General features: G+C 33.8%; 1 protein-coding gene across 2 annotated transcripts in view; it reads right to left on the minus strand.

The window, feature by feature from the left end:
• Positions 1–21,720, minus strand: part of RADX (RPA1 related single stranded DNA binding protein, X-linked) — a 73,835-nt gene that overhangs the window by 34,001 nt on the left and 18,114 nt on the right. The window contains exons 4-11 of one of the 2 annotated variants that reach the window (XM_007992466.3): positions 17,910–18,018; positions 17,617–17,708; positions 17,388–17,510; positions 14,013–14,117; positions 12,732–12,896; positions 11,272–11,432; positions 10,233–10,402; positions 2,338–2,411 (exon numbers count right to left, since the gene is read on the minus strand). In XM_007992466.3, coding sequence (XP_007990657.1) covers positions 2,338–2,411; positions 10,233–10,402; positions 11,272–11,432; positions 12,732–12,896; positions 14,013–14,117; positions 17,388–17,510; positions 17,617–17,708; positions 17,910–18,018 — 999 coding nt within the window. The remainder of the gene's footprint in view (positions 1–2,337; positions 2,412–10,232; positions 10,403–11,271; positions 11,433–12,731; positions 12,897–14,012; positions 14,118–17,387; positions 17,511–17,616; positions 17,709–17,909; positions 18,019–21,720) is intronic. The other variant, XM_007992467.3, reaches the window with a different exon arrangement.

Consider the following 21,720-nt stretch of genomic DNA (forward strand, 5'->3'; position numbering starts at 1 on the left):
GAGCTGGATATAGTGGCTCAAACCTGTAATCCTAGCACTTTGGGAAGCTGAGGCTGGAGGATCACTTGAGGCCAGGAGTTTGAGATCAACCTGGGAAACATAGTGAGACACTATCTCTATAAAAAAAAAATTATAAAAATAATAAAAATAGGTTTAAAAGCCTCTTTCTGATTGGGCTAGTATTTCTACTTCCTGGGGTATAAATTCTTCCATGTGTTACATCTGATCACATTGCCTTTCAGTAGTAGCTCATTTCCTTTGGAAGTTTGTAATTTTTAACCATGAATCCATTTTCTGTAGACATTGTTTTCCAAGGGAATCCCAAGCACCCTAGGTTACAAGAAATCTCTCTTTTAGGAAGTTTCACAACTGCCTTTGTCTAGACCTTAGGGTCTTGATTTCACTGATTTTGGACCAGATATTAGTGTTAACTCCTTAGTTCAGTAGCCTCACCATTTTAATCATGTGAACTGCAACCACACTTCCATGCTGCACAGGTCTGGGATTCCACTTTCTCTCAGATGACTTTTTCTCACCCATTGCCCAGGAGATACAGAAAGCTCTTTGATACCTCTCCACATTGATGGTCACAATTTTTCTGCCCTTCTGCAAACTTCCAACTTTACATTAGTTTTACTTCTTCACAAGTAGGAGGTCTGTGGTCTGGACTCTCCTTCCCATGTGGTTATTATACCCCAGCCCATGAAAATTAAGGCCTCTATCTAGTTCTGAGATGTCCTTGAACATTTTTAGTTTTGGATCCTACTCACTATTAAATTTAAATTCCTTTTTTGTTTCTGGCACCTGATGATTTTTCATTCTTGTTTAGAGCTTGATTATACACTTATATTATAATGTTTTTCTTTTGTTTTGGGTTTTCAATTGGCCAGATTTACCACAAGGCAACCCCTCTTTTTGCTACTGGTCTGTCAGGCTAGTCTTGGATTTATTTCTTTCTCTAGCCTAAGACTCAGTCAATTATATCTTTCCATTTTAGTTAGCAAGTGAATGATTAACTACATCTAAACAAGAGCTTTCTCCAAAACAGCATGGAATAGGAAGGAAAACATGAGATTAATTTCAAATAACCACTCCCTGTGGGATAAACAAAATGTGTCCATAAAGCCTAGCACAGTGCCTGACACATAAATGCTCAATAAATGGCTGGTACTATTATTATATAATTGTGAGAAGTACCATATTATCTTCTACAGGTAAAAGAGAGGGGATAATCTTAGCAGATGCTAATATAGAAATCTTTATGAAGTTTAATCACCAAGTTGACAAGCGGAAGAATAGAATTTAATTGCTTTCTTGAATATTAAACAGAGAATCACAAAACCTGGGAACAATTATGGTTTTCTCCTTCATTTTTACAATTTAGAGTCCAGGCAAGATCCATTGTCTGAGGAACATTTTTTTATTTCAAATTATGCTTAGCTGGGAAAAAATAATATTTTTCTCCCTAAGTCCCCAAATTACATTTTTTACTGAAATCATCTAAAGTGCTCATTGAAACTTTTGGACAAAGTATTCAGCCTTATAGAGAATAATCAATCTAGAATATGACATGAGAAATGAATAAAAATCTATTATTAACTAACCCACATAAATCTAATAGGTAAGCACAGATGGGTATTATGTTTCTAAAAAGACTTAAAATATTTAGAATGGACTTATTCACAATGCCCCAATTTTATATCATGTAACAATCAACAAAAGTCATATTTAAATACTTTGGAAAAGTTCATTGAGACATCAAATTTAACAAGGTAGTATTCAATAAAACGACAGTATCACTTTTGTGTAGGTGGAGGATGAAAACAAAATAACACCAAAAGCAAAGCAAGGAAATAAGGTGCTAAAAAGTCTAATCCAGAGAGATGATACCTAAGATCTGACTTAAACCAAACCACCCTATGGACACCCCACCAGAAAAAAATTGTATTACGAAATCACCTCGGAAATGAGGCCGAAGTTCAAACCAGTCAACCCAATAGCAAAGAAAGAAGATACAATTTACTTTTTAAGAGATATCCATATTTGTTGTCAATTAAAAATTAAACTTCCTACTTATTCTTCTGTTAAAAATAGTACATTTGAAGAGATATGCTATTACTAATGAAACAAACTGATAAGTTTGTTTATAATTACTTTCACTTTTGGGATGATACCAAATTGATCAGTACATTTTTGACAGTGACCTAAGCTGATATTACTATATGCAAAGCATACATTCTAAGCTCGTATTACTTGTGCTTAGTAATTAAATAGTAATCTTCATAGAATAATGTTTCATAAAGTTTTCATAAATAATGATAACAAACAGTAACATACGGTTGAAGATGCTTGGCATGCCTGGTTTAATTCCCTTTGTTTGTACAGAAGCTCCTGGTTGAGGTACAGCAACTCTATGAAGGATAAGAAGAGTGTAACCAATCGTTATAAAAAGAGCCTCAAATGAAAAACAAATCAATTGGCTCTATTCAGAATTTATTCTAATTCAATAAATTTAGAAAATACACAGGTAAAGTTTGTTGAATAATACATTTAAATACACTAATAATTATGAAAAATATCCATATATAAAACAACTCAAATACCGCAATAGATTGAAATTTTAAGGATTATTCCATAAAATGGAGCATTAATTTTATTAAATATTAACTGAAGATAATATTTTTATTCTTTATGACAGAAATTTAAAATTTACTGCATGCACGGCAAATGAAATAATCAAAGTGAAGAGACAACCCACAGAATGGGAGAAAATATTTGCAAACTACTCATCTGACAAGGGATTAATAACCAGAATATATAAGGAGCTCAAACAAAACTGTAAAGGAAAAAAGCTAATAATTTGATGAAAAATGGGGAAAAGATTTGACATTTTTATGAGAAATGAAATTTCTCTAATAGACATTTCTCAAAAAAGACAAACAAATGGCAAACAGGTATATGAAAAGGTGCTCAACATCACTGATCATCAGAGAAATCCAAATCAAAACTATAATGAGATATCATCTCATCCCAGTAAAAATGGCTTAAATCCAAAAGACAGGCAAATAACAAATGCTGACAAGAATGTGGAGAAAGGGAAAACCCTGTATAATGTTGGTAGGAATGTAAGTTAGTATATCCACTATGGAGAAAAGTTTGGAGATTCCTACAAAAATTAAAAATTGAGCTACCATATAATTGAGCATAGATACCCAAAATAAAGAAAATCAGTATATCAAAGAGATAGCTGTACTTCCATATTTGTTGCAGCAGCTTTTACAATAGCTAAGGTTTGGAAGCAACCTAAGAGTCCATCAACAGATGAATGGACAAAGAAAATGTGGCACATATACACAACGGAGTACTATTAGGCATAAAATGAATAAGATCCTGTCATTTGCAATGACATGGATGGAACTGGAGATCATTGTGTTAAGTGGAAATAAGATAGGCACAGAAACATAAACATTGCATGTTCTCACTTATTTGTGAGAGCTAAAAATTAAAACAGCCCAACTCATGGAGATAGAGAGTAGAAGAAGAATGGTTACCAGAGGCTGGGAAAGGGAGTGGGGGAGTTTGGGAGAGGTATGGATGGTTAATAGGTACAAAAATATAGAAAGATTGAATAAGTCCTACTATTTGATAGCACAACTGGGTGACTATAGTCCATAATAACTTCACTGTACATTTTAAAATAACTAAAAGACTGTGTAATTTGTTTGTAACACAAAGGATAAATGCTTGAGGGGACGGATACCCCATTCTCCATGATGTGATTATTATGCATTGTATGCCTGTATCAAAACATCTCATGTACTTCATGAGTATGTGTACCTAACATATACTTACAAAAATTAAAAATAAATAAGTAAAAATAAAATAAATGCAACGGCCTAGTTTTTTGTTTTCTTTGTTCAAAAATTATGGAAAACAATCTGGCCTGCCTTTCCAATTTCGGTTCAATAGTTTTTTATTAGCCCCATGGTGCTTTAAACCTTCCTGCTTTTCTTTCTGCCTGGAACAATCCTATGTCCCTTTCATTTACCTGGTTAACTCTTACTCATCCTTCATGATTTAGCTCCAGCATAATTTCCTACAAGAAGCTTCCCCTGATCTCTTGCCAAGGCTAACTGCCCCTTGTATATGCTATTATAGTACTGTGAATAAGCTTCTATCATGGCATTCACCATATCATACTGAAATTACAGGTTTAAAAGTCTGTTTCTTTCACCAGACTTAGCTCTCTATGAAAGTATGAATTCATCCTTATCAGTTACATCTGCTATGACCCTATTTCCAAATAAGGTCATATTCAGAAGACCTGAGGGTTAGGACTTCATCATATGAATTTTGTGGGGACACAATTACACCCATAAGTCTGCCCTCTGGTCCCACAAAATTCCTGTCCTTCTCATATGCAAAATAGGTTCACCCCATCACAACATCCCCAAAAGTCTTATCCCATAGCAGCAAAATCCATTGATCTGTTGTTTATAAGAAACATACTTTACCTATAAAGATATATGTAAACTGAAAATAAAAGGATGGGAAAAGATATTCCATGTCAAGGGAAACCAAAAAAACCATAGGAGTAGCTATCTTTATATCAGACAAAATCAATTTCGAGACAAAAACAATAAGAAGAGACAAAGAAGGTCACTATATAATGATAAAACAGTCAATCCAGCAAGACAATATAACAATTTTAAATACGTATGCACTCAACACTAGAGCACCCAGATATATAAACCAAATATTATTAGAGCTAAAGGGACAGATAGGCTGCAGTACAATAATAGCTAGAGACTTCAACACCCCACTTTCAGCACTGGACAAATCTAGATAGAAAATCAACAAAGAAATATTGGACTTAATCTGCACTGTAGATCAAATGGATCTAATAGATATTTACAGAACATGTAATCCAACAGCTGCAGAATACACATTCTTTTCCTCAGCACGTGGATCATTCTCAAGGATAGATCATACGTTAGGTCACAAAACAAGTCTTAAAACATTCAAATAAACAAATAATATCCAGCATCTTTTGTGTTCACAATGGAAGAAAACTAGAAATTAATAACAAGAATGATTTTTGGAAACTATACAAATACATAGAAATTAAACAGCATGTTCTTCAATTACCAATGTGTCAATGAAGAAATTAAGAAGAAAATTGAAAAATTTCTCAAAGCAAATCAAAATAGAAACAAAACATAACAAAACCTAAGGGATACAGCAAAAAGCAGGGGTAAGAGGGACGTTTACAGCTATAAGTGCCTCTAACAAAAAAGAAGAAAAAAGTCAAATAAGCAACCTAATGATGCATCTTAAAGAATTAGAAAGGCAAGAGCAAAACAAACCCAAATTAGTGGAAGAAAACAAGATCAGAGCATAAATAAATAAAATTGAAATGAGAAAATCAATACAAAAGATCAATGAAGCAAAAAGTTGCTTTCTTGAAAAGTTAAACAAAACTTACATTTCACCAGACTATGAAAAAAAGAGAGAAGATCCAAATAAATAAAATTAGAAATGCAAAAGGAGCTTTTACAACTGATACTGCAGAAATTCAGAGGTTCATTAGTGGCTACTATGTACAACTATATGCCAATGAAATGGAAAATTTAGAAGAAATGGACAAATTCCTAGACACATACAACCTACCAAGATTGAACCAGGAAGAAATCCAAAACATGAACAGACCAATAACAAGTAATGAGATGGAAGTTGTAATAAAAAGTCTCCCAGTAAAGAAAAGCCTGGGATCCAATGGCTACACTGATGAATTCTACCAAACATTTAAGGAAGAGCTAATATCAATCCTACTCAAACTATTCAAAAAAATGGAGGAGGAAGGAATACTTCCAAACTCATTCTGCAAGGCCAATATTACCCTTATAACAAAACCAGACAAAGACACATCCATAAAAGAAAACTACAGGTCAATATCTCTGATGAATTTTGATGCAAAAATTCTCAACAAAATACTAGCAAACCAAATTCAACAATATATTAGAATGATCTCTCATCATGACCAAGTGAGATTTATCCCTGGGATGCCAAGATGGTTCAACATATCAACAGAATAAAGGATCAAAACCATACAATCATTTCAATTGATGCTGAAAAAACATTTGATAAAATTCAATATCCTTTCATGATAAAAACCCTCAAAAAGCTGTGGATAGAAGGAATGTACTTCAACATAATAAAAACCATATATGAAAGACCCACAACTAGCATCATACTGAATGGGGAAAAACTGATAGCCTTTCCTCAGATCTGGAAGACAACAAGGATGCACACTTTCACCCATGTTATTAAACACAGTACTGGAAGTCCTAGCTAAAGCAATCAGACAAGAGAAAGAAATAAAGGGCATCCAACTTGGAAAGGAAGAAGTCAAATAATCCTTGTTTGCAGAAGATATGATTTTATATTTGGAAAAACTTAAAGACTCCACAAGAAAACTATTAGAACTCGTAAACTAACTAAAGTTGCAGGATACAAAATCAACATACAAAAATCAGTAGCATTTCTCTATGCCAAAAGTGAAAAATGTGAAAAAGAAATAAAAAAGTAATCCCATTTACAACAGCCACACATAAAATTAAATACCTAGGAATGAACATAACCAAACAAGTGAAAGATGTCTATAATGAAAACTATAAAACACTGATGAAAGAAATTGAAGAGGACATTCAAAAATGGAAAAATACTGTATGATCATGTATTAGAAGAATCAATTTATTACAATGTCTATACTGCTGAAAGCAATCTACATATTCAATGCAATCCCTGTCAAAATACCAATGACATTCTTCACAGAAATAGAAAATACCATCCTAAAATTTAGATGGAACCACAAAAGACCCAGAATAGCCAAAGCTGTCCTAATCAACATATGCAAATCAATGTGATATATCATATCAACAGAATAAAGGATCAAAACCATACAATCATTTCAATTGATCAACACACAAATCCACACACCTAAAGTGAACTAATTTTTAACAAAGGTGTCAAGAACATACACTGGGGTAAAGACAGTCTTTCCAATAAATGGTGCTGGGAAAACTGGATATCCATATTCAGAAGAATGAAACTATACCCCTATCTCTCGCCATCTACAAAAATCGACTCAAAATGGATTAAAGACCTAAATCTAATACATCAAGATATGAAACTGCTACAAGAAAACATTGGGGAAAATCTACAGGACATTGGTCTGGGCAAATATTTCTTGAGTAATACCCCACAAGAACGGGCAACCAAAGCAAAAATGGACAAATAGAATGATATCAAGGTAAAAAGCTTCTGCACAGCAAAGGAAACAATCAACAAAGTGAAGAGACAACCCACAGAATGGGTGGAAATACTTGCAAACTACCCATCTGACAAGGGATTATTAGTAACCAGAATATATAAGGAGCTCAAACAACTTTATAGGAATAAATCGAATAATCCAATCAAAAATGGACAAAAGATTTGAATAGACGTTTCTCAAAAGAAGATATACAAATGGCAAACAGGCACATGAAAAGGTGCTCAACATCACAGATCACCAGAGAAATGCAAATGAAAATCACACAAGCATTTCATTTGATGCTGAAAAAGACGTTTGATAAAATTCAACATTCCTTCATGACAAAAACCCTCAAAAAGCTGTAGATAGATACCATTTTACCTCAGTTAAAATGGTTTAAATCCAAAATACAGGGAATAACAAATGCTGGTGATGACGTGGAGAAAAGGAACTCTGTACACTGTTGGTGGGAATGTAAATTAGTACAACCACTATGGAGAACAGTTTGGAGGTTCCTCAAAGAAACTGAAAATTGAAATACAATGTGATCCAGCAATCCCACTGTTGGGTATATACCCAGGAGAAAGGAAATCAGTATACCAAAGAGATATTTGCACTCCTATGTTGTTGCAGCACTGTTTATAATAGCTAAGATTTGGAAGCAACATACATGTCCATCAACAGATGAATGGATAAAGAAAATGTGATACATATACCCAATGGAGTACTATTTAGCCATAACAAATGAGATCCAGTGATTTGCAACAACATGGATGGAACTGGAGATCATTATGTTAAGTGAAATAAGCCAAGCATAGAAATATGAACATTCCATGTTCTCACCTATTTATGGGATCTAAAAATCAAACAATTGAACTCATAAAGGTAGAGTTTAGAAGGACTGTTACCAGAGTCTGGGAAGGGTAGTAGGGGGGTGCGGGGAAATGAAGATGTTTAATAGGTACAAATAAACAGTTAGAAAGAATGAATAAAACCTACTACTTGATAGCACATCAGAGTGACTATAGTCCATAATAACTTAATTGTACATTTAAATGTAACTAAAAGAGTGTAGTTTGATTGTAATACAAAGGATAAATGCTTGATGGGATGGATACCCCATTGTCCATGACATTCTTATTTCACATTGTATGCCCGTATCAAAACATCTCATGTACCCCATAAATATATATATACTTACTATGTACCCACAAAAATTAAAAGTTAAAAAATTTTAAAAAATAAATTAAAAAATTTACCTATTACTTATTCACAACCAAAAACTGCTGTGCACCTGGGCACACACTAAAAGATTGGAATTTTTAAAATCTTAAAATCCAAAGTGATTCTGCACTCTGCTTTAGGAGTGTTTGGGCTTTCCTGACACTTTAAAGAAACAAAAACTTCCAATCATGTACAATTCATAATGTATGGATGTTTTGTAGTAAAGACCCATGCTTAAAAAACTGGTGAGCAAATATAAGCTATAATGTTCTTGTTGTTCAAGAAAATGGAAGAATGACCTTGAGAGTGACACTACCTCCTTGGTTTCAGAGGACAAGGGCTCCCTTTTCAATTCCAAATGGTGGGTTCATTTCCTTGGTTCTAGAGTGTAGGGCCATCACCCAGGGTTGTAGGAGTGGGGATGTTACCCAAGTGGGCCCAGAGGACATAAGACTGTGACAAAGAGAATAATTCTGAAGCCTTAAAAACGAATGCAATTTATTTGCCTTGTTAGATTTTGGAGTTGCTTGTGACCCATGATCCCCCTTTTCCTTCCAATTTCTCCCTTTCAGAATGGGAGTGTCTATCCTATACCTATCTCATCATTGTATTCTGGACAGATAACTTGTTTGATTTTATAGGTATACAGATGAGGAAGAATTTTTGCCCCAGGATAAATCAGCCTGATCATGGATGGATGAATTACATCCATATGAGATTTAAATGAGATTTTGGATTAGAATTGATGCTGCTATGGGATAAGACTTTTGGGAATGTCGTGATGGGGTGAACCTATTTTGCATATGAGAAGGACAGGAATTTTGTGGGACCAGAGGGCAGAATTATGGGTTGAGTCGCGTCCCCACAAAATTCATATGATGAAGTCCTAACCCTCAGGTCTTCTGAATATGACCTTATTTGGAAATAGGGTCATAGCAGATGTTACTGATAAAGATGAGGTCATACTGGATTAGGGTGGTCCCCTAATCCAATATGACTGGTATCCTTAAGAAAAAGGCGAAATTTGGACACAGACACTACACAGAGAGAACTCCATGTGAATATGAAGGCAGAGATTGGGGTGATGCTTCTACAAGTCAAGGAATGTCAAAGATTGTCAGCACACTAAGAGGCTAGGAGAGAGGCATTGAACAGATTCTCTCTCGCATCCGTGAGAGCAGCAATGCTGTTGACATCTTGATCTTGAACTCTATCCTCCAGAAATTTTTTTTTTTTTTCTTTGAGACGGTGTCTCTCTCTGTCGCCCACGCTGGAGTGCAGTGGCGCGATCTCGGCTCACCGCAAGCTCCGCCTCCCGGGTTCACGCCATTCTCCTGCCTCAGCCTTCCGAGTAGCTGGGACTACAGGCGCCTGCCACCACGCCCGGCTAATTTTTTGTATTTTTAGTAGGGATGGGGTTTCACCGTGTTAGCCAGGATGGTCTTGATCTTCTGACCTCGTGATCCGCCCGCCTTGGCCTTCCAAAGTGCTGGGATTACAGGCGTGAGCCACCGCGCCCGGCGCCTCCAGAACTTTGAGACAACAAATTTCTGTGTTTAAGCCACTCAGTTGTGGTATTTTGTTATGGGGGCCCTAACAAATTAATACAGCTTCTACGATAATTGCTTATTTTACAGGGTAGAGATAAACCAAAAGAAAAAATATACTTTACATATAATTAATACAAATGACTTACGGATTAGCATGTGGGCCTTGAAGAATTCTTATTTTATTGCTGAGACTCAAATTTGTAGATGTAGTTTGGAAATACTGAGAATTCACAGGCTCATCATCTTGATGCCGTTTACCATTTCTTTCTTGAATTTCTACTCTAGCTGCTTGAGATGTCGAGGGTCTGTTAGCATTCTAAAACCAATAATTTAAAGAAAACATTTTATGCTAATTCACAAGCATTAATCTCATAAAAGACTACAATTTTAGTTTATTCATTTTTCATAATCAAGAGTTCTGGCAAAACTTTTCAATCATAACAGTGCTTTTATAAAAATGATTAAATCTAATCCATCTGCTAATAAAATATTTTTTAAAAGGAAGACAAACATAAGTCCTTCTTATACTACTATCTGAAAAGCTGGATTAAATACTTATTTCTATATAAATAGGAATAGTTCTAGACATAGTTTTTAAAAAGATAAACTCATGGGAAAAGTTAACTTGTTTGTCTTGATTGCGCCGAGATTCCAGAACTGGCGTCTTCTATAATACTCAACTATTTATTCTAGAAGAGTTATAGAACCTGGGTAAGACTACTATGCCAGATATAGAGAAAACTTCCCATGAAAGCTTTCCTGTAGTACTGGCCTGGACAAAAGGTAGGAAATTAATATAGTCATAGATACCACCTAGAAATTTAAAACACCCATGATAGCCTCAAATTACACTGAATGCAAAAACAGGATACCAAGTTTTGAGGGCCTTGGGAAATGTCAGAGTCTGTAATCATTATTGGCCTAGTCTGCCCCCAAATAAATGACACAAAAAGGAAACAAACAAAAAACTAAAAATATTAGGTTGGTGCAAAAGGAATTGCGGTTTTTGCCATTACTTTTACAGGCAAAAACCACAAATCCTTTTGCACCAACCTAATGTTTTCTCTTAGGCTTACATTATTAAGAGTCAATACACGTGAGTTCTGAATAAAATGTAAAAGGTACCAATTGCAATCATGATCACAGTGCTTTCAGAGAAATACTATTAATTCTCTGGCACCATACCCGAAGTGTTTCTGATGCTGAGGCACTTTCAGTCGCACTGCTATGGGGGATATACTTTATAGCAGTAATTATCCCCTGAATTGCAATGCGCTTTTGTTCCCTATACTGCAAGTCTTCAATCTCCTTCCTGACTTCACTTATAGCTGTCAAGAGCGACTCAACTGCAAAAGAGTAAGTCCAAGAAAATTGTAAGTTTTAAAGAACTGAAATGATAAAAATAAGAATTAGATTTGCAATGTAATTTCACAACACAAAATTATAAACTTACTACATTAACTTAACTGTGAGACACTGTGTTTATATCTGGCATCCTTTTATATAATTTTGTGAAATAGGCAAAATACTTTTATCAGTTAAATTTGAATACAGGCTTCCTCTCTGTACCCTTCATTTGCAAAATAAATTTTGCATATTAAATGCAATTTACATATTATATTTCAAACTATAAAGTGTTGCCTAGTCACTGCATAGAAAAACACATCTTAATTATTTCAAACACTATTACATATTGTTAGCATTATGATGTATAAGAGGATGCCAATATTTAGATGATGATAGGTCGGCATTTTAAAGTTTCTCTTTTTTTCCAAAATCGTGCAATTATCTCATAGCTTTTTTAAAAAGAACATGCTTGTGTTAAACTTTTCAACTGTCATATATTAATTCGACTAAAAAGTATATTAATAGTAGGCTTCTCATCAGTACTTCAATTCCAAATTCAGCATCTCATTTATTTTGGCATCATTTTATATTTAAAGGTAGCACTCAATTTTGTTAAACACAATATATATCATTCCACAGTAGCACAATACAGTTGTCAGTATCTGAATATCAAATTACCCAGTGTCTCCTTTAGATATGTTTAGTCTTTCTGTAGAACATCATAGTAATTGAGATCTACACCAAGGTCAGATGTGTTCTCAATGACATTAAATCAAGATATTTATAGGCTGATCATCCCTATATTCTGATATACAGGACCAGAATACTTCAGATTTTGATTTTTTTAAATTTTGGAATATTTGTATTATACTTATCAATTCAGCTTCCCTAATGCAAAATTCCAAAATCTGAACTGCTCCAATGAGTAGTTCTTTGAGTGTCACTTCAGTACTCAAAAAGGTTCAGGTTTCAGAACATTTCAGATTTCGGACTTTTGGATTAGGAATACTCAACCTATATCTCCAGTTGGTTATCTTCTATGTTTTCTCTTTTCTTCCAGTCTGATAAAATCAAAATATTAATCTTTAAACTACTATGCAAGATATAGGGAAAACTATATAGAAAATACGTGACATGTATTTTTAGATCTGCATTAAGACAAAGCTATTATCGGTGAATGTTGTTAAACTTTAGTTCACTCCCATAAAAGAAAAGAATAAAGATGACTAATTGAAATAGCATAAGCCATATGTATAAAATGTAAACACATTTAGAAGGACTGGCAATTACATTAGTACCTTTAATAGAACTACTATACTTGGAAAATGTCTCTGGCACTGGTGGATAGGGGTAATATCCACCAATAACCATATTCTTCTGTTCCCCGGAATCGGACTTTGTTCTAATCCATTGAATAAAGTTTTTTACCTTGGCATCATACGTATACGGCTGGCCTCTATGACCTCCTCGCGGGAAGGGTAAATCATAAAAAATGAGAAATAAAAATGTCACTGTAACAATCTGCATGAATATTTTTGTATAAAAACAGTTTACTATTAAAACAATTCCTCTTTTATTACCAAGAAAAAACAGTCAAGTTCACTTATTCGCTATGTAGCAGATAATTATCCAAAGACAGTAAATAAATCCTAGGAAGAAAATCAGACACACTGTGCATTCGAGTTTAAGTGGACTAAACTGCAGCTAGCTATAGGATGCTAAAAATCACAGGAAGAAGAAAAACTAACAATTTGAATTTTTCTAACTATCCAAATCGTTGACATCTTCTGAAATAATCAATTTTTAAACTACGAATTAACCTGAAATTATGGCATCATGTATGAATCAAACGTCCTATGAATACGGCTCAGCATTTAAATTTATGTTCTTAGAGCATACTTAAAAGTGCCATATTCACATCTGATAGTATTTATAAAATAAGATATGCATTGACAAAGATGTATGCTACACCTTTCCTAGGATTCTTCTTTTAACACATTTCTTAATTACCAACATGGTAACAATCTGGTAAATACCCCATTCCACACTATTTCCTCACTCTCTCATTTGGAAACGTTTTTCTTTAATGTTTTGATCCTATTATTGGAGGAAATAGGGAAAAAATAATATACTTGCAGACAAGTAATGAGACCTCTCTTGTTATACAAATAAAACAAGATCTTGGGGCTGAAAATCGACACTCATTTTTGTTTTCATTTAGAATTTTAAAATATTGTTAACAGAATCCATATTATGAAACCAGGCCTAACCAGGTCTTCAATCTATCAAGCAATTTATGATTATCTACATTCTATGCCAAGCGGTAATTAAAGTTGACTGAAGGATATAAATGCAATTTTCCACTGAGTCACAAAATCATTGCCTCATTCGTAAGTAATCCATAAGCAATGTATTTCACAGGCCAAAAATTCTTTGCTAAAACACTCTTATAGTAATAAAGGAAGTCAAAATAAAACTATCTTGTAGTTGAATGTTATTATGTAAAAGTTAATATGTACTGAAGAATTCTAGGGAAGAGAAAATATATTTCTAATAATATACACAAAGAAATTACTCACCAGTAATAAACACTCCACTCTCATTTGTCGTGGTGAGGTAAAGCAGTTTAGGTACTTGATTGTCATTTCTGACAACTTTCAACTGTGTACACACAAAATATGCCACTAGAAAACAAAAATATTTATGAAATTACTTTTCCATTTCAAATAGGACATAACAAGATCAGGATCTAACACAATGCTTCTCAAACTTTAATGCACAAAGAAATCACATGGTACCATTGTTAAAATGCAAATTCAGATTCAGTAGGTCTAGGGTGGGGCCTGAGATTCTGTATTTCTAATCATCTCCTAGGCAATTATTAGTGCTCCCAGTCCTGGGACCACACTAGGAACAACAAGGATTTAACACTAGTCTGCTTTTTGTGAGAAGCCCCTTTTTTTCGGAAAGTACAACAGCTGCAAGTAACTAAAGTCATTTGTTTGTTGCACAGATAAAGAGTGCAAGTCATTTTAACTGGGCACACAACTGAGTGTGAACAGCGATTTCCAACAGAGAAAAAAAAAAGCTTAGTCTCTCCATGATTAACCCTATCTAACACTAAACTCTGAATTACTCTAACTCCTTCCACCAGATAGGGTTTACATATTATTGATTCATATTTGCTTATGCAAGTGTTTTTTATCTTTTACGTATTTATCTTAATTAGATTTTAAGGCCAATGGCAGGGCTTACATCATCTGTTTATTTTCCTATCACCTTGCTATGATTATAGGCTAAAAAGAATATCTAAAAATGAGAGTATAATATCTTCAGATTTCAACTACTTTCAACAGTTATCAATTGTTTTTATCTAACAGGCTATTTAATTATTATAGTTTCATTAATCCAACATTATTTTTCATTTTAACTCATTATATGTCGAAACACTTATGGTTTTACAAACTAGGAAATGAAGAAATAAACGTAAATTCTTATAATCACACAAAAGTAAGTTCTCATGTGAGAATAAAAATTTCTCCAGAACACAACTGTAAATTCATTTGCTACATCTCATATTTACTAAGTTCTTTATTCTGTAGCAATGAAAAGGAAGAAAATCTGTTCAAATGCTAAGAAGTATCTTAATTTATATTAAGAATTATCTTAATTTTTCCTTTATTTCAAAAACTACAAACATATGAATATTAATGGCTAAAGGTGTTGATATAGAAATATTAAAGAAACCTCTAAAATATGTCAAGCCAGTAGATCTCATGTTACGTGTTCTTACAGCAATAAAATAAATTTAGAAAAAAATAAAGAAACCTCTAATTCTAAATTCATGGCCACTGAAAATCTGAGAGTCAGATCTAATGCTTTCTAGCTATACGAAATCCAGGAAATTACTTAACCCCTCGGGATGTTTGCTTTCTCACCTGAAAATTTATAACAACAACTCTTCAAAAGGTAACTGAGAGCACAAAATGAGATAATATCTATAAGCATCTGGTACACGGTAAACACACAATATTACTTCCCCTTAGTTCTTCACTTTTCTTATGGAAAAAAAAAAAAACAAAACAGTCATACTACCAAAGAATTTTGGTATTATTCCAGAAGACTCTTAGCCATGCTCTTCTTCATAGGCCTGAAGCCCCCCTAATACTCACCATTAATTTAATGATTTTTTCTTTCACTCTTGGTCAAAAGATAAAAATAAATTGTGACTCTTGTCAACTATTATACTAGAATAAATCTCACCAAGATCCGTATATATGTTTCTTAGAAGGATACATTTCACATTATCACAAGAAATAGAATATGTGTGCTTGGCAAAGTTTCTGTGAGAAATCTATATCCAAAATTCTTGTTAGCTTGTTGTTTAAAGTCACAAACAAACAAAAAGGAAGCTGGCAATAAAACCCACCTAAATTGAGGCAATAGGATTATCACCAGAAGTCATCACTGCCAATTACTTATGCCCTAAAAGAAGTTATATCAGAGTTTATAGCCCACTCACTTTGGAAGTCCATGCCTTGGTTTGGCCAAAGCTCTCTTTCTGTTTCATCCCCCATAAATTGGGGTGAGGTTTGGTTCTATTCAGATATATTTTTAAAATTTAATCTCACAAGCCTAGGGTGGAATCTAACAAAGCAGAGGTGTATAATACTGTTTTGTATAGAGAGTAAAGGGGCAACAGAACAGCCCTATATACAATGTCTAGGTCTCTTGGTGTTCCACAATGTCTATCTTATTGCTGGTTAAAAAAAGTAGTAATAATAATAGATGTAGGCCAGGTGCGGTGGCTCATGCCTGTAATCCCAGCACTTTGGGAGGCCGAGGTGGGCAGATCATCTGAGGTAGAGTTTGAGACCAGCCCAAAGTGGTGAAATCCCGTCTCTACTGAAAATGTAAAAATTAGCCAGGCATGGTGGTGTGCTCTAGCAGTCCCAGGAACTCAGGAGGCTGAGGCAAGAGAATCATTTGAACCTGGGAGGTGGAGGTTGCAGTGAGCCAAGATCGTGCCACTGCACTCTAGCCTGGGCGACAGAGTGAGATTCCATCTCAAAAAATTAAAAAATATATATATATATGTGTGTATATATATATGTAGTAAATACTGGGAGTTTCTTAAATGTTGGCCAAGCATTTAACACAGGTAGCAATTAGTGTTTATTCATGTAATCATTTGGAAAATAATAAAATGTCATACCCTATCTAAAATAGCTTTATATTCTAAATTTAAATAAGGAAATATTCACTGAAACTATTGAAAAGTATTATACTTTTTTCCTTATCATAATAGGAAGACTAGACTGTTATATGTAATATGTAATAGGACAAACTTAAAATAATTTCAAATAAATAAAACTAGTGGAAAAAATACTTTTATATCTGAATGAATCCAGGGAAGAAAGTCAATGCCAAAGTAAGCCAAAGTAAAATATTGACCAGCCAGTATAAATAACACCACCAACTTAATATTAACTTAATATTCAACTGGAATCATACTTACAATTGTCATTATGTAATTACATAGTCCACCAATCATCTACCAATTAATGCTATATAAGTCTTCAATGTCTTTAACGGGGTCTACATAATCAATTTCCAAATGTATACAAAGGGAATTGACTGCCTGTGTTTTAGTCTCACTGAAATTTAAGGATTTTTTAATGTGTGGAATTTTTACAATGAGAATTGATAAGAGGACCTGTTTTCTGAAAAACTGGTTTCAATCCCAAGTTAATTCTGAATAGACAACCAACGGGTGGTTAATGTCTCTAATACCAAATACGATATTAATATAGAAAAGATTTAAACATGCTGTCAGACTGCTTGAATTTGCCAACCGAATGTCACGCTACTTCTGTAAGTCAGTTTACTCTATTTTTTTTAAAGTTAATTCTCCTACTTCCAAACATAGAATAAAAATATTAAAAATTGCTTACTTGGGTAAATATTTTCAAAGATTTCTGGTTGTGATGTTGAAAACAGTTCCACTATAAATGGTTGCTCTGAAGTACCATCAGCAATGTGAATCCAGCGATATGACCAAAAATCTTCACGGTTTTCTATATGGATAGAATATTAAAATAAATGAAGGTAACTGTTATATACATATGAACACAAAATTATTCACTGAAATACTTTTTATGATTTTCAATTTTAAAAGCTTACCTTTCTTTTTTGACCGCTGGACCCTTCCTACAAAAACTAAAAGGCCAATAACATCACAGATGCAATTTTCTGGCATATCATCCAGTTCTGACCTAAAAAAGTAAAATCACTAAATTAATATTTTATTTTTAAACAGTGAAAAAGCATTCTACAATTATTATTTTGAAAATGTATATCTACATAATTGCTATAGCCTAATTCTGGGTCCATTTTGAGCACATTATAATGCATTGTTTTTCAGTAACCAAGACTGAAGATTAATATTTAAGACATTTTGCAAGAAACTATTTTACCTTGTGGTGAATCGGTGATTTAACTTTGGCAGTCTCCATTCTGGTTTCACCTGCTTTTCTGGAATGATAATTATATTTGTTGGGGGATCTCGAAGATTCAGGCAGATTTCTGAAAAACAAATATATTACTTTAATATGCTATTTAATACACACCAAAGAATATACATGTATATATATTAAACAGCAAAATAGTAGACTGAACATTTTGAACTGACCACTAAACTCAAGAACTAGATTATTATCAATGTTCTTCTACTTCCATTATCACATCCACTTATCTCTCCACCACAGTTTAAAAAGTTGAATCACACTTTGAGAACTTTGTGTTCTATCATTTCTTTAACTTAAAAAGGGTTTTATCACTTACGTGTTTTTGCCCAGACAAAATGCTATTTGGCTTTGTTTTTGAACTTTATATGAGTGAAATTATATTTGGTATTTTATGACTACTTTTTTCACTCAGCATTATATTAATAAAATTCATAGCAGTTTTCTTGTCATTTCCACAGCTGAATAATGTTCCAGTGTGTTAATATACTACAATCTATTAACTAAAATTTATTTATCCATTATTGTGTTAATGGACATCTGGATTATTTCCAGGTTTTTACTATTATACATAGGGTTGTTAAAAAATTTTTGTATATGCCTCCCTGTGCACACAGGCAAGTATTTTTCTAAGGTATTATATGTAGGTGTAGAAATGCTGGATTATATGATATGTAAATGTTCAGCTTTATAGCATAATCCCTAATCATTTTAAGTAATGAGCCTATTTGTGTTTCTACCAGCAATGTGTAAAAATTCCTATTGATACACATCCTCTCCAAACCTTGGTATTGTCAGCTTTCTTTCTCTTTCTTTTTTCTTTCTTTTTTCTTTCTTTCTTGTCTTTCTCTCTCTCTCTCTCTTTCTTTCTTTCTTTCTTTCTTTCTTTCTTTCTTTCTTTCTTTCTTTCTTTCTTTCTTTTTCTTTCTTTCTCTCACTCCTTCCTTCCTTCCTTCTCTCTCTTTCTCTTTCTTTCTTTCTTTTCCTTCCTTCCTTCCATCTCTCTCTTTCTTTCTCTCTCCTTCCTTCCCTTCCTACCTTCCTTCCTTCCATCTCTCTCTTTCTTTCTCTCTCCTTCCTTCCCTCCCTCCCTCCTTTACTCCATCCCTCCTCCCCTCCCCTCTCCTCCCTTCCCCTCCCCTTTTCTTTCTTTCTTTCTTTCTTTCTTTCTTTCTTTCTTTCTTTCTTTCTTTCTTTCTTTCTGTCTGTCTGTCTGTCTGTCTGTCTGTCTGTCTGTCTTTCTTGCTTGCTTGCTTGCTTTCTTGCCTTCTTGCTTTCTTGCTTTCCTTTCTTTCCTTCTTTCTTTTTCTTTTTTTTCTTTTTTGACAGGGTCTTACTCTGTTGCCCAGGCTGGAGTGTAGTGGCACAATCATACAATCATGGCTCACTGCAGCCTTGAACTCCTGGGCTCAAGCAATCCTCCTGCCTTAGCCTCCTGAGTAGCTAGAATCATCATGTCCAGCTAATTTTTTTTTAAATTTTTGGTAGAGATGGGGGGGTCTCATTGTGTTGCCCAGGCTGATCTTGAACTCCTGGCCTCAAGGCATCCTCCAGAATCAGTCTCCCAGAGCACTTGGGTCTCAGGTGTGAGCCACTGCACATGGTCAAATTTAGTACTTTTGGTCAATCTAGTGATATGACAATTTGTTGTGATCTTATTTTGTACTTCCCTTATTACTAATCATATTGAACAACATTTCATGTACTTACGGTTCATATATGCATTCTCTTCTGTGAAATGCCTTGGTCTTTTGCCCATTGTTCTACTGAATTGTTGAATTGTCTTTTAAAAATTTATTTGCAAGAGTTGTTTATATGTTGGATATTAATTCTTCATTGATTATGTAGTGGCAAATACAATCTTTACCCAGTTTATTTATCTCTACTTATTTATTTAAGGCTTTCTTAATGTCTTCCAATAATGTGTCATAATCATCTTCACACAGGTCTTACACATCTTCTCTTATATTTATTTCTAGACATCTTATAGTTATTGTTGACAATGTCAATTGTATTTTCAAATTACAATTTCTAACTCTTTATTATTGGAGTATACAAAATCAGTTGACTTCTTTTGTAGCTTTGCCAATATTTCATTATTTTTAAAAACTATTATTTTAGGTTCAGGGGCATATGTGCAGGTTTATTATATAGTTAAACTCATGTCGCAGGGGTTTGGTGTACAGATTATTTTGTCACCCAGGTACTAAGCCTAGTACTTGATAGTTATTTTTTCTGATCCTCTCCCTCCTCCCACCCTCCACTTTCAAGTAGGCCACAGTGTGTGCTGTTCCCCTCTTTGTGTTATCATTTAGCTCCCACTTGTAAGTGAGAACATGTGGTATTTGGTTTTCTGTTCCTGCATTAGTTTGGTAAGGATAATAAATTCTATTATTTTTAATACTTTGTGTTACTTTAGTTTTCTCTGTAGAAAATTTAATTTGCGAGTAATAAGAATCTTGTGTTTTTCTTTAAAACCTTTATACTTTTAATTCATTTTGTCTTCTCACACTGGCTAGAACAGCCAGTACAACAATAAATAGAAATAGTAATAATAGGAGACATCCATTTTCCCCATTTTATAAAGGAATGTATCTAACTTTTCCCCATTAAGAATTGTGTTTGCCGTTTGGTTTTTGATTTTGTAAATACCCATTATTAGATTTTTTTTTTTTTTTTTAGATAGTATTGCTCTGTCGCCCAGGCTGGAATGCAGTGGTATAATCATGGCTCATTGAAGCCTCAATCCTGGGCTCAAGCAATCCTCTCTCCTCAGCCTCCTGAGTAGCCAGGACTACAGGTGCATGCCAGCACACCCGGCTAATTTTTTATTTTTATTTGTAGAGACAGGGTCTCACTATGTTGCACAGGCTGGTCTCAAACTCCTGGCTTCAAGTGATCTTCCTGCCTTGGCCTCCCAAAGTGCTGGAATTACAGGCATGAGCCACCATGCTCAGCGCCCTTACTTAGTTTAAGGAAGGTTGCTTCTCTTGCTATTTTCTTTTTTAAATTAATGAATGGTTGTAAAATTTTAATAAAAGTTTTTTGTGTATCTATTACAATGCTCATTATCTAATTTGTAAAAGTAGTGGGTGACACAGATTTTTATATGTAAAACCAATTTTGCATTGCTGAGGAAAAATGCAACCTAGTCACAGTATGTGAACTTAATTTTTTTAACACATGATGCAGTTTGCCAATATTCCATTCAGAATATCTCTATATATGTTTATATGTTAGTGGCTGAAGCTGACATATAATTTTTCTCCTTCATACTATTTTTGTTTGGTTTTGATTATCACGGTTATATTGGCAGCAAAAAATGAGTTTGAGAATATACTTTCTAGTCTAGTCTCTGGAATATGTTTAGAATGATATATTCCCTAAATGTTTGGTAGAATTTCTCTATAATATGATGTGTGCCTGATATTTTCTTTGTGGGAAAATTTTAAACCTCTGATTCAATTCCTTTAATAGTTATAAAGCTATTTGGGCTTTTCTCTTCTTGGTTAGTTACATTTTTCTAAGAACTTTCTGTGTAGCAAACAAAGCTTAAACCAGGATAAAGATATTTGATTTCTATTTCTGCCTATTACTAGTCATGTGAAAGGAAATATTCACTTTACCTTTATGAGTTTCAGTCTATTCATATATAAGCAAGCAAAGTTTGTATTATGTAATATTACCTTGCATCATAGTTTGCATATTCCAAAGTACTTTCATTGTCATAGTATCACTTAATTATATTCAAGGTCCCTTCCAG

Source organism: Chlorocebus sabaeus, chromosome X (assembly GCF_047675955.1).
Source record: "Chlorocebus sabaeus isolate Y175 chromosome X, mChlSab1.0.hap1, whole genome shotgun sequence".
NCBI lineage: Eukaryota > Metazoa > Chordata > Mammalia > Primates > Cercopithecidae > Chlorocebus > Chlorocebus sabaeus.